The 14,127-nt window shown below is 48.1% G+C and overlaps 2 protein-coding genes across 2 annotated transcripts; both read right to left on the reverse strand.

Annotated features, from left to right (window-relative positions):
* Positions 1-836: 836 nt before the first annotated feature.
* LOC115572863 (tripartite motif-containing protein 16-like) lies at positions 837-3,312 on the reverse strand. Its single transcript, XM_030403313.1, has one exon. It carries the CDS (start codon positions 3,172-3,174, stop codon positions 1,507-1,509), a length of 1,668 nt encoding a protein of 555 aa, XP_030259173.1. The 5' UTR covers positions 3,175-3,312; the 3' UTR covers positions 837-1,506.
* Positions 3,313-10,071: 6,759 nt separating this feature from the next.
* On the reverse strand, positions 10,072-12,674 carry LOC115572128 (tripartite motif-containing protein 16-like). The gene has a single exon (XM_030401949.1). It carries the CDS (start codon positions 12,404-12,406, stop codon positions 10,745-10,747), a length of 1,662 nt encoding a protein of 553 aa, XP_030257809.1. The 5' UTR covers positions 12,407-12,674; the 3' UTR covers positions 10,072-10,744.
* Between the last annotated feature and the right edge of the window lie 1,453 nt (positions 12,675-14,127).

Consider the following 14,127-nt stretch of genomic DNA (forward strand, 5'->3'; position numbering starts at 1 on the left):
TCGATGAGTCTTTTCACGTTTACGGTCCTGAACCAGTTTCTCCTCCTTGATGGATGCGAACGCTGTTTTCAGCTCAACAGCTGTGACTATGACCTGAACTGTTTCTGCAAGATTGGAGGTAACCAGGAGCCAAGCACACAACTCTCCAACAGCAGACTTCAATACAGGATCATTTGGACTCTGAACTATCCATGATATATGATACATTTATACAGTTTCTCATCATCTTAATAACCTGCAGACAAAGTGAGCGGAGCTGCTTTAACCTCCACTACATCTCTGGTCAGCAGGATGACGGCGCCCTCTTGTGTCCTGCATCAGTCTTCACAGTTCACTTGTTAACCTGCTGTGATGTTAAATGCAGGAAGACATGTGGAAACTTCACTGAGCCTTTGGCAGCTTCAAACAACATCAGTAAAGACACATTTAAATATATGTAACATCACACTGTGTCACTTTGTTCACAGGAGACACAGCCTGGAACACTGATGCTGCATTCAGGTCACACGGGAAAGATGGGAGAGAAGAGTTTCAATTTACAGATATTATTCACATCAGCTCTCAGCTTGTAAACAGTATTTAGGAATGTGACATTTGAGGGTTTTTAAGTTCTCTGACTTCTAGAATTATGATTCAACAACGTGGAAATACTTGTAACCAAATATGAAGAATAATTTATTCACTTGATGATTTTCTGACGGCTTCAGCTCTGAACATGAACTGTGAACTTTGTGGTGTTTCAGGAGGAAAACTGCCTTAGTTATACTCTCATATTAGTGTCACATGTTCTCCATCAGCTCTGTGTGAGACCCTGGAATGAAGACGACAAGAAAAGACTTTGTTCATGTTGGTTTATTCATGATGTAAAGCTTCAGTTTGTTCACACGTCCCATCAGTAAAGTCTGTTCAATGACTCTTGTTCAGTGATTTCACTTCATCCACACAATCAGTTTGTTTGAATCTCAGCTACGTACAAGAACATGATAAATGATCTTCCTCACATATTATTGAATTTGTGTGACGATCGGAACAAGGACAGCTTTTGTTCTGCCAAACAAATAAATGTAAATGTGATTCTAGATGAATTTAAAACTGTACAGAGTGATGAGAACTAAATCTGTAGGATAAATGAAGCTCTGCTGCTTTCTTTCTTTAGACTCATGCAGTGGAAGAGAAACAACAACATGCAAACACATCAGTACAAATATTCAACACACATTTAGAGCACAGAGAAGTTTATATCTTCATGCAGACAAATGTCAGTTCAGCTGAACAAAAGTCATCATGAGCAGTGAGAGCCTCCATGGTTAAACAGACACAGGAAGGAGCGCCACCTAAAGACACTCAGACATTTACACAACAACAGATGACAAGATGTCAAAGGACCGCCCACAATGTTTGATTGACAGGCGAACCAACACAACGATCAGCCACAAACATGAAGACAGAATAAGTTTAAGAGTTAAAACTCTGAATTTAACTCACTGTCCCTAAAATGACTTCTGTCTATTTGAGTTTACAGAACTCAGCAGTGGAGTCAGAATAAACATAAAGTCCAGCATAGAGAGGCTGAGTAAATGTGGTCTGGACTCTGTGGAGGAGAGTCATGGTTTCAGAGACGCTGTAGAAGGACAGAATACCTGCTCTGTGATCCAGGTACACTCCAACTCTGGAGGACCGAGGACCTGAGACACGAGTGTGGACATCGTTGTGATAAAAGTTATAACTGTCATCGTCACAATGTAAAGACCAAGATTTGTCATTTTGTCCAAATTCACTCACTCTCCCTGCTCTGCTGATGTTCTTGTATGCAACTGCTACATCAACTCCTCCTCTCCACTCCACCTCCCAGTAACAACGTCCAGTCAGACTCTCTCTACTCAGGACCTGAACACTCCCAGTGAATCTGTCTGGGTGACTAGAATAAGACTGTTGTTGTCTAATTCTGATTACTTTTCTGTTCCCCTCAGATAATAACAGCTTTGTGTGTGCTGTGTTTGGATCCAGTGTGATTTCACGTGAATATCTTAAGAATCCAGCTCTGGTCTCAGGCTCTGGTTGTGGGTTTGACAGTAAAACATCCACTTGAGTCACTGTCAGTGAGATGTTGGTCCATGTCTCTATCAGGACGTCCTGTAGTTTGTCTCTGAGCTCTGACACAGCTGCTGTCACATCCTTAAAGTAGTTGAGAGGACAGATATTGATGCTGGATGAGTGTGTAGACTCACTGAGTGCTGACAGTGAGGGGTAGTTGTGTAGAAACTGGTTGTGATCCTCTGTGTGTGAGAGCTTCTTCAGCTCAGCGTCTTTCCTCTTCAGCTCAGTGATCTCCTGCTCCAGCTTCTCCTGAAGCTCTTTGACTCGATTCACTTCAGTTTCCTGCTGGGATCTGACCTGCTGCTTCACATCAGAGCGTCTTTCCTCCATGAGACGGATCAGCTGGGTGAAGATCTTCTCACTGTGCTCCACTGCTTTATCAGCAGAGCCATTGATGGCCTCCACCTCCTGTTGAAGCAGCTTCACATCTTCCTCTCTGTCCTGGATTCTCTGCTGGATGTTGTGTCGACTCCCCTCCAGCTCTCTCTGCCTCTCAGTCCTCTCTGCTGCAGCTGACACTGTGTCGTGGCCTTTATGTTCGTCCACAGAGCAGAGATAACAGATACACTGCTGATCAGTATGGCAGAACATCATCATCACCTCATTGTGACGAGAGCAGATGTTCTCCTGGAGCTTCTCTGACGGCTCCACCAGCTTGTGTTTCTTTAATGGAGGTACATCATAATGACGATGAAGATGTTTCTCACAGTAAGATGCAGGACAGGATAAACAGGACTTGACAGCTCTCAGTTTCCTCCCAGTGCAGACATCACAGGCCACATCTTCAGGTCCAGCATAGCAGTGATCAGCAGGAGCAGCTTGGAGGCCAGTCTTCTTCAGCTCCTCCACTAAATCTGCTAACATGGTGTTTTTCACCAGGACAGGCCTCGGTGTGAAGCTCTGCCTACACTGAGGGCAGCTGTGGGTTTTCTTCTCATCCTCTGTGTCCCAGTAGCTTTGAATACAGTTCATGCAGTAGCTGTGTCCACAGGGAATAGTCACCGGATCCTTCAGTAGATCCAAACAGACGGAACAGCAGAACTTTGCTCGGTCCAGCTGATTGTTTTGCTGCGCCATTTCACCTCTGAGTGTCAACGACTGTCTGAGATTCACTTCCTGATAACTGAAACTGGTCTGAGCTCTGATCTGAACAACATGTGTTTCTGCAGTGGACGGGGCTCGTCAGCTCTCTCTCTTCCTGGTTACACCCATTTTCAAAGTGCAGATCTGAAGGGGAGGGAACAAGGAAATAGAGTGACAGAGTGGAGCTGCTGTGTTTGAGAGCAGGAAGAAGAGGGAGGGCTGATCCAGCTGGGCTTCATTCCAGGACGAGCAGCAGCTCTGTGACTCTGGACTTTGTTCTGTCGTTTACAAGGAAGCCTCAGTTAAAACCTGCTCCACATTTGAGATCAAAGTCTTTAGTTGTAAATTATTTCTGGGATCCTCAGGCTTTGCTGACAGCTCCATAGTTCTCTAACTCTTCCTCCGATTCTGTCCAGTTTATTTTCCTGCTCATAAAAACAGTCGATCTTCAGCAGGGAGTTATCAAACCAGCCTGTCATAAAACATTCAAGCCACTGGAATATAATGTTCTCATGTTTATGATTAACATTTGACCTGTATTCATCCTGTCATTTAAACATGAACAAGTTCAGGAGTTTCTCTGCTGCTGACATCGAGTGGCCTTTTGCTCAGAGCAAATGTTTACAGAACAAATTCCACTTCAACAAAGACAGAAATTAGAGTTGGAATAAAAATGCATTGTATGTTCATATTCAGGAAGAGGGACACCAAATACTCTTAATAAAAAATGTAGCTGAGAAATAAATAAGTGACATTCAGGACAAAGAGTCAAAGTGATGAACTGTTCCAGCTGACGGACCGACAGTGTGGAGACACTAAATAATGTTTAAGAATATAAATAAAGTTTATGTTCTCTGTTTTCAAATGAAATCTATGGAAGTGTTGAGGCTCCAACGTCATGAGAAATACACAAGACAGCTGCTGGTGTTTGTTGTTTGTGGCGATCAACCTCAGCGAAGGGCCCGGCGGCCGGCTTGGGGATGTTGGTGCCGTTTGTTACATTTCCCCATAAAACAGAACCTGAAGGACACGGGTCGCAGGTTGGGACACTAACAAAGCACTGAAGGGTCAAAGACAACTGGTCCCTCTGTGTCTGAAAGGAGGAGGTGGAAATAAAACACGCAGCCGCCCGCTGATTATATCAAAGTGACAGACGAACAAAAGGATTGGACCCAAAAACCAGAGGTGGAGTGAGAGTCACTGAACAGGGGGGAAACAAAATGTATGGAAACTTGAACAAAAGACAAAAATCTCAAACAAACTCGACTCAGATTTTCTCTCAAACAGAAAACATATGGTTACATTGTAACCTTGGTTCTCTGAGTGAAGAGACTATCTCTCCACTCCGTTGTACAGGATATGACCCCCTCTGCTTGTCAGGGTACTTGGATATTTCTTTGAGACACACCAGCTTGCCCGGCCATGCCATAGCTATAAAGCACCTGCACCGGTGTGTAATCACTGATAGTTTGAGCGAAACGTGTCTCTGAGTGGCCTAAGGACTGGAGAAATAGTCTCTTCCCTCAGAGAACCAAGATTACAATGTCACTATACGTTCTCTATGGTCTCGAGACTGTCTCTCCACTCCGTTACATATTCCATATGTACGGGGTAGATCTATAAGACACCCCGTGAGGAGACGGTGCAACCCACAATCCCATGTGCAACAAACAAACTATTTACAAATGTACACTATATACAACTCCCCGGAGTAGGCCCTGCAAGGCGCTAAGGCCGGCCACGGGAGGGAAAGGGCTGCCGGGGAAGCCCGCAAGACGCAAGACTGACCCAAGGGGGACAGGCAAGTGCCCCGCAAGACGCAAAGGCCAGCCTGTTCATGGAGCAGCCGCTCAATAAGCCCGCAAGATGCAAGGCTGAGGGGGAGACAAAAATGCCTACCGTCGGGCCACGCCTAGCACACACTCCCCAAAGGAGGGGCTGGCGGCCACAGTCAACCGGTAGAACCTAGTAAAGGTTGACTGAGACGACCACATGGCGGCGGAGCATATGGAAGCGAGGGAACCCCCCCGCCACAAGGCCCATGAGGCAGCCACACCCCGAGTGGAATGTGCCCGGATGCCTGTTGGAATAGGCACGTCCGACAGCACATAAGCCTGTCGGATCGTGTCCATAACCCAGTGCGACAGCCTGGATTTTGACAGAGGCCTGCCCAAACGCCCATGGTCGTAACACACAAAAAGCTGGTTGGACTTCCGGACCGCCTGAGTACGCCGAATGTACGCCGTCAAGGCCCTGACCGGGCATAGTGCGGACTGGCTCTGCTCAACCTCCTCGTCAGCACTAGGCGAGGAGAGAGACTGGAGCTCGACTGACTGAGCCAGGTGGAACTCAGTCAGGACCTTAGGCAGGAAGGCAGGGTTGGGGCGGAGAACCACACTTGCGCCGTCTGGGGAAAACTGACAGCAGTCACCATGCACCGACAAGGCATGGAGTTCACTCACCCTTCTAGCCGAAGTGACGGCGAGCAGAAGGGCGGTTTTCATGGAAAGCCATTTGAGGTCAGCACCCCCAAGAGGTTCAAAGGGGGGACGCTGAAGGGCCCCAAGGACGACATCCAAGTCCCAGGGGGGCACTGCAGGACCGGCGGTACGCACCATAAGTCGCTGGGCCCCTCGAAGAAACCGGGAAATGAGCACACAGTCCTCCGTACTCAGTGCAATTTCCCCGATGCGCACTGCCGTGATTGCTGCCACCAACCCTCGCAGTGTTACAGCAGCCTTCTGTGCCTCAAGCTGGGACTGCAGGAACCGCAGGATCTCCTGAGCTGAGGCCAAATAGGGGTCCACCTGGTGAGACACACACCAGGTGGTAAACACCTGCCAAGGGTATGAATAGGCAGCCCTCGTGGATTGAGCCTGGGCATACTGGATTGTCGCCACCACAGGCTCCGGCAACCCTAAGGCTAGGAGCCTGTCCCTCTCAGGGGCCAAGCCACCAGCCTGATCCCCTCTGGAAAGGGGTGGAACAGGGCTCCGTTCGCCTGGGAGAGCAGGTCCCTCCGGTGCGGGAGCTCCCATGGCAACCCGTCCAGCAGGGGTGGAATCGCTGAGAACCACAGCATGTGGGGCCACAGAGGAGCCACCAGTATAAGCTGCACACGCTCCACCAGAACTCTTCGGAGAAGAGGCTGGAGAAGGGTGAAGGGAGGAAAGGCGTAGAGCAGAACCCAGGGCCAAGGATGCGCCAGAGCATCCCAACCCATGGGGGGATCGTCGTTCCTCAGGGAGAAAAAGAGCGGGCAATGCCTCGACTCCTTGGAAGCAAACAGGTCGACCTCTGCCCTGCCCAAGCGGCGCCATATCTCGGAGACCACCTGAGGGTGGAGTCTCCACTCCCCCAGATGGGGCCCTCCCCACGACATGATGTCTGCCGCAGAGTTCAGTGCCCCTGGCACGTGCACGGCTCTGAGCGAGAGGAAGTGTGGGTGAGCCAACTGCCACAGGATGGTTGCGAGCTTGCACAGGGCAGGGGAGCCGAGCCCCCCCTGTCTGTTGATGTAAGCGGCTGTCACTGTGCTGTCGGTGCGGACAATGACGTGGTGACCCTTTAGCCTTGGCAGGAAACGACTCAGAGCGAGGAGAACCACCCTCAGCTCTAAGACACTTATGTGCTGACACGGCCACCGGCTGGTCCAGACATCATTGACACCACAGCCTTCGTGTACGGCGCCCCACACCAAAGAGGATGCGTCTGTGTACACTAGCTGGCGATAGATCACTGGACCCAGGGCTCAGCCCAGCTTGATGTTTGCTGGGACCTTCCACCACTGGAGGGCCCTGTGAAGCCTCCGAGAGACCACCACTTTGGTCTTGTGGGACCTCTGAGGGCACAACCCCATGCCCAGCAGAGATCTCTGCATGGGCCGCATGTGTAAGAGGGCGAGGGGGACCACCTGCACCATGGCTGCCATTAAGCCCATAAGGCGAAGGCAGAGTCCCCAGTCCCCCCAAAAGGGCGAGGCAAGTCCTGGAAGCCTGCTGCCTCTCCAAGGTCAGAGCAACCATCGCCCTCCTCGAGTCCAGGACCATACCCAGGAAGGTGGTCACCTGAGAAGGCTTGAGGCTGCTCTTTTTGTAGTTCAGGCGCAGACCTAAGCCCTGAACATGGTTCAACAGCCGGGTTACGTGGTGGCGGCACTGCTCCTCCAAGACTGCACAGACCAGCCAGTCGTCGAGGTAGTTTAGGATCCTGATACTTCCCTGCCTCAGGGGGGAGAGGGCTGCATCCATACAGCGAGTGAAGGTTCGTGGTGCCAGAGAAATGCCGAATGGCAGCACCTGGAACTCGTACACCCTGCCTGCAAACCCGAACCGCAGGAACTGCCGGTGACCCCTCCAGATGGGTATCTGGAAATACGCATCTTTGAGGTCTATGGTGGCAAACCAGTCTCCTGCAGTGACTGCCTGTCTCACCCTGGGGACTGTCAGGAACCGGCATCGCAGGGGCCAGAGATACCTGTTGAGCCCCCTGAGGTCCAGAATTGGGCGAAGCCCCCCGTCTCTCTTTGGGGCCAAAAAATAGCAGGAGAAAAACCCGGCCTGGTGATCCCCGGAGGCCACCTCCCTTATAGCTTCCTTCTCCAGGAGATGGAACAGCTCCACCTGCAAGACTGCCCTCTGTTGAGGATCACCCACTGTTGTAAAGGTGGGTGTCCTTGTTACCGGTGGCCTGCACAAAAACTGGATATGGTATCCGCGGGTCATGGTTGAGACCATCCACGGGGTTGCCACCAGGGCCGACTAGGCCGCCCTCCTGACAGCCACAGGCCCCCAACCTGTCCTCTCCCGCTGCCCTGTCGGCGGTACCTGCGCTGCCGGGAAGCCTCCAACTGGAGTCTAAGGTCCCCTTGACCCCATGTCGAGGCTTCTGGTGCTGGCTGAGATCGAGACGGTCTTGGCCTCCCAGAGCCCGTGACATGCCTGGCCAGGCCACCTGAGACCTCCTTCGCACAGCGACCGCTCTCCTGAGCCTGCTGTATCAAGGCAGTAGCGTGGGGCCCAAACATCGCAGTGGGTTCCACCGGCACCCTCAGCAGGCAGTCTCTATCCCCCTGCTGAAGCTGGGACTGAGACAGCCACAAGTGGCGCCTGACCACCCAGAAGGAAGCTAAGGCACTTCCTGCTGCCTCAGCCTGCTCCTTCACCACTGAGGAGAAGCATGAGGAGGCCATCCGCAGCTCCTCACCTACACTGGTGTCTGCAATTGGGCGTGGCCGGGCAAGCCGGTGTGTCTTCAAGAAATATCCAAGTACCCTGACAAGCAGAGGGGGTCATATCCCGTACATATGGAATATGTAACGGAGTGGAGAGATAGTCTCGAGACAATAGGGAACACAGAAAGCCAACTGATGGTGTCGACTCCCTGAGGACACACAACCAGCTGAGCAGGGGAACTGCAGCCTTCTTATATCGTCTCCCAGCTTACGGACTGCAGCCAGCTGAGGGAGAACATCACAGGTGAACCCAACAGCTCCTGATGACCCGGGGCCTGGATCTGGAGAAAGTTCTGTTCACATCAGAACCTTGGAGAATCTCTGACCTCTGTCCAGAACACCTCCCCCCTAAAAGACAACTAATCTATCAGGTCTGTTGGCAAAGCACCAAATACAAACCTCCCACTTCGATTTAAACTCAGAAGGAAAATGTTGCCTACAGAAACCAAATGGATCAAGATGTTTGAACAGGCCTCAAAATCATATAATGTCCAGAACATCCAGTGGACAGCAGCACCGGCACCGGGCCTCAGTCCAACACAAACCTTTACCACATTTTCTTTCCGTTCCTTTTTCAAACACAGTCAGACTCAGTCACAGTCACGATGCACAGAGTGAATTACTTTTCACAGACAAAACAACAACTTGTTTAATCAGCGACCACACGCGAATAAACAATCAGAGATTAAATCGTCCTTTTCCTTTGACGTGCTGGATTTCAAGTGGTCATCCCTGTAAGGTGAACCTCCAGCAGAGGAGCCGACAGTTAGTGAGAACTGATTCATCTGACTCCATCTTTACCTTAAAATGATTCAAATGTGACTGTTACTCGTAAAGAAAAATGAAGTTTGGAATAAAATCTTCAAACACAAAGTGGTCAACCTGAAATTCAGCAGGTGGAAGTCTGTGTGAGCTGAACATTCAGACAGCGTCAGTGGACAGAGTGAGAGAAATAATCTGTTGTTTGGACATTAAAGCCTGTAAACGTCTTCTGAAAGACACCTGAAATAAAGATATGAGCCTGAAAATGAGCAGAATACGTCTCCTTTAACTAAAAGCTGCAGACAAAGTGAGTGGAGCTGCTTTAACCTCCACTACATCTCTGGTCAGCAGGATGACGGCGCCCTCTTGTGTCCTGCATCAGTTTTCACAGTTCACTTGTTAACCTGCTGTGATGTTCACTGCAGGAAGACATGTGGAAACTTCACTGAGCCTTTGGCAGCTTCAAACAACATCAGTAAAGACACATTTAAATATATGTAACATCACACTGTGTCACTTTGTTCACAGGAGTCACAGCCTGGAACACTGATGCTGCATTCAGGTCACATGGGAAAGATGGGAGAGAAGAGTTTCACCTTTACAGATATTATTCACATCAGCTCTCAGCTTGTAAATAGTATTTAGGAATGTGACATTTGAGGGTTTTTAAGTTCTCTGACTTCTAGAATTATGATTCAACAACGTGGAAATACTTGTAACCAAATGTGAAGAATAATTTATTCACTTGATGATTTTCTGACGGCTTCAGCTCTGAACATGAACTGTGAACTTTGTGGTGTTTCAGGAGGAAAACTGCCTCAGTTATACTCTCATATTAGTGTCACATGTTCTCCATCAGCTCTGTGTGAGACTCTGGAATGAAGACGACAAGAAAAGACTTTGTTCATGTTGGTTTATTCATGATGTAAAGCTTCAGTTTGTTCACACGTCCCATCAGTAAAGTCTGTTCAATGACTCTTGTTCAATGATTTCACTTCATCCACACAATCAGTTGTTTGAATCTCAGCTACATACAAAAACATAATAAATGATCTTCCTCACATATTATTGAATTTGTGTGACGATGGGAACAACGACAGCTTTTGTTCTGCCAAACAAATAAATGTAAATGTGATTCTAGATTAATTTAAACTGTACAGAGTGATGAGAACTAAATCTGTAGGATAAATGAAGCTCTGCTGCTTTCCCTCTTTAGACTCATGCAGTGGAAGAGAAACAACAACATGCAAACACATCAGTACAAATATTCAACACACATTTAGAGCACAGAGAAGTTTATATCTTCATGCAGACAAATGTCAGTTCAGCTAAACAAAAGTCATCATGAGCAGTGAGAGCCTCCATGGTTAAACAGACACAGGAAGGAGCGCCACCTAAACACACTCAGACATTTACACAACAACAGATGACAAGATGTCAAAGTACCGCCCACAATGTTTGATCGACAGGTGAAGACACGACACAACAATCAGCCACAAACCTGAAGACAGAATAAGTTTAAGAGTTAAAACTCAGAATTTAACTCACTGACCCTTAAATGACTTCTGTCTATTTCACTTTACTGAACTCAGCAGTGGAGTTAGTTTGACAAAACCAAACTCCAGCATAGAGAGGCTGAGTGAATGTGGTCTGGACTCTGTGGAGGAGAGTCATGGTTTCAGAGACGCTGTAGAAGGACAGAATACCTGCACTGTGATCCAGGTACACTCCAACTCTGGAGGACCGAGGACCTGAGACGGGAGTTTGGACATTGTTGTACCAAAATTTATAACTGTTATTGTGACAGTTTAATGACCAAGATTCATCATTTCGTCCAAATCCACTCACATTCCCTGCTCTGCTGATATTCTTGTATGCGACTGCTACTTCAACTCCTCCTCTCCACTCCACCTCCCAGTAACAACGTCCAGTCAGACTCTCTCTACTCAGGACCTGATAATAGTAAGTGAATCTGTCTGGGTGACTACAATAAGACTGTTGTTGACGGATGTATGTTACTTTTCTGTTCCCCTCAGATAATAACAGCTGTGTGGTTGCTGTGTTTGGATCCAGTGTGATTTCACGTGAATATCTTAAGAATCCAGCTCTGGTCATGTTCTCTGGTTGTGGGTTTGACAGTAAAACATCCACTTCAGTCACTGTCAGTGAGATGTTGGTCCATGTCTCTCTCAGGACGTCCTGTAGTTTGTCTCTGACCTCTGACACAGCTGCTGTCACATCCTCAAAGTACTTGAGAGGACGGATATTGATGCTGGATGAGTGTGTAGACTCACTGAGTACTGACAGTGAGGGGTAGTTGTGTAGAAACTGGGTGTGATCCTCTGTGTGTGAGAGCTTCTTCAGCTCAGCGTCTTTCCTCTTCAGCTCAGTGATCTCCTGCTCCAGCTTCTCCTGAAGCTCTTTGACTCGACTCACTTCAGTTTCCTGCTGGAATCTGACCTGCTGCTTCACATCAGAGCGTCTTTCCTCCATGAGACGGATCAGCTGGGTGAAGATCTTCTCACTGTGCTCCACTGCTTTATCAGCAGAGCCATTGATGGCCTCCACCTCCTGTTGAAGCAGCTTCACATCTTCCTCTCTGTTCTGGATTCTCTGCTGGATGTTGTGTCGACTCCCCTCCAGCTCTCTCTGCCTCTCAGTCCTCTCTGCTGCAGCTGACACTGTGTCGTGGCCTTTATGTTCGTCCACAGGGCAGAGATAACAGATACACTGCTGATCAGTACGACAGAACATCTTCATCACCTCATCATGACGAGAGCAGATGTTCTCCTGGAGCTTCTCTGACGGCTCCACCAGCTTGTGTTTTTCAAATAATTCAAAATGAAGTTGAAGATGTTTCTCGCAGTAAGATGTCATACAGACCAGACAGGACTTGACAGCTCTCAGTTTCCTCCCAGTGCAGACATCACAGGCCACATCTTCAGGTCCAGCATAGTAGAGATCAGCAGGAGCAGCTTGGAGTCCAGTCTTCTTCATCTCTTCCAGTAAATCTGCGAACATGGTGTTTTTCACCAAGACAGGTCTCGGTGTGAAGCTCTGCCTACACTGAGGGCAGCTGTGGGTTTTCTTCTCATCCTCTGTGTCCCAGTAGCTTTGAATACAGTTCATGCAGTAGCTGTGTCCACAGGGAATAGTCACCGGATCCTTCAGTAGATCCAAACAGACGGAACAGCAGAACTTTGCTCGGTCCAGCTGATTTTGCTGCGCCATTTCACCTCCGAGTGTCAACGACTGTCTGAGATTCACTTCCTGAAAACTGAAACTGGTCTGAGCTCTGATCTGAACAACACGTGTTTCTGCAGTGAACGGGGCTCGTCAGCTCTCTCACTTCCTGGTTACACCCATTTTCAAAGTGCAGATCTGAAGGGGAGGGAACAAGGAAATATAGTGACAGAGTGGAGCTGCTGTGTTTGAGAGCAGGAAGAAGAGGGAGGGCTGATCCAGCTGTGCTTCATTCCAGGACGAGCAGCAGCTCTGTGACTCTGGTCTTTGTTCGGTCATTTACAATGAAGCCTCAGTTAAAACCTGCTCCACATTTGAGATCAAAGTCTTTAGTTGTAAATTATTTCTGGGCTCCTCAGGCTTTGCTGACAGCTCCATAGTTCTCTAACTCTTTCTCAGATTCTGTCCAGATTTATTTTCCTGCTCATAAAAGCATTCGACCTTTAGCAGGGAGTTATCAAACCAGCCTGTCATAAAACATTTAAGTCACTGGAATATAATGTTCTCACGTTCATGATTAACATTTGACCTGTATTCATTCTGTCATTTAAACATGAACAAGTTCAGGAGTTTCTCTGCTGCTGACATCGAGTGGCCTTTTGCTCAGAGCAAATGTTTACAGAACAAATTCCACTTCAACAAAGACAGAAATTAGAGTTGGAATAAAAATGCATTGTATGTTCATATTCAGGAAGAGGGACACCAAATAATCTTAATAAAAAATGTAGCTGAGAAATAAATAAGTGACATTCAGGACAAAGAGTCAAAGTGATGAACTGTTCCAGCTGATGGACCGACAGTGTGGAGACACTAAATAATGTTTAAGAATATAAATAAAGTTTATGTTCTCTGTTTTCAAATGAAATCTATGGAAGTGTTGAGGATCCAACGTCATGAGAAATACACGAGACAGCTGCTGGTGTTTGTTGTTTGTGGCGATCAACCTCAGCGAAGGGCCCGGCGGCCGGCTTGGGGATGTTGGTGCCGTTTGTTACATTTCCCCATAAAACAGAACCTGAAGGACACGGGTCGCAGGTTGGGACACTAACAAAGCACTGAAGGGTCAAAGACAACTGGTCCCTCTGTGTCTGAAAGGAGGAGGTGGGAATAAAACACGCAGCCGCCCACTGATTATATCAAAGTGACAGACGAACAAAAGGATTGGACCCAAAAACCAGAGGTGGAGTGAGTGTCACTGAACAGGGGGGAAACAAAATGTATGGAAACTTGAACAAAAGACAAAAATCTCAAACAAACTCGACTCAGATTTTCTCTCAAACAGAAAACATATGGTTACATTGTAACCTTGGTTCTCTGAGTGTAGAGACTATCTCTCCACTCCGTTGTACAGGATATGACTCCCTCTGCTTGTCAGGGTACTTGAATATTTCTTTGAGACACACCAGCTTGCCCGGCCATGCCATAGCTATAAAGCACCTGCGCCGGTGTGTAATCACTGATAGTTTGAGCGAAACGTGTCTCCGAGTGGCCTAAGGACTGGAGAAATAGTCTCTTCCCTCAGAGAACCAAGATTACAATGTCACTATACGTTCTCTATCGTCTCGAGACTGTCTCTCCACTCCGTTATATATTCCATATGTACGGGGTAGATCTATAAGACACCCCGTGAGGAGACGGTGCAACCCACAATCCCATGTGCAACAAACAAACTATTTACAAATGTACACTATATACAACTCCCCGGAGTA

The sequence above is a fragment of the Sparus aurata genome, chromosome 21 (genome assembly GCF_900880675.1).
Source record: "Sparus aurata chromosome 21, fSpaAur1.1, whole genome shotgun sequence".
Taxonomy (NCBI): domain Eukaryota; kingdom Metazoa; phylum Chordata; class Actinopteri; order Spariformes; family Sparidae; genus Sparus; species Sparus aurata.

What these genes read in the sequence shown, in the direction of transcription:
- LOC115572863 (XM_030403313.1), bottom strand. Translation starts at nt 3,174, where the DNA reads ATGGCGCAGCAAAACAATCAGCTGGACCGAGCAAAGTTCTGCTGTTCC.
- LOC115572128 (XM_030401949.1), bottom strand. Translation starts at nt 12,406, where the DNA reads ATGGCGCAGCAAAATCAGCTGGACCGAGCAAAGTTCTGCTGTTCCGTC.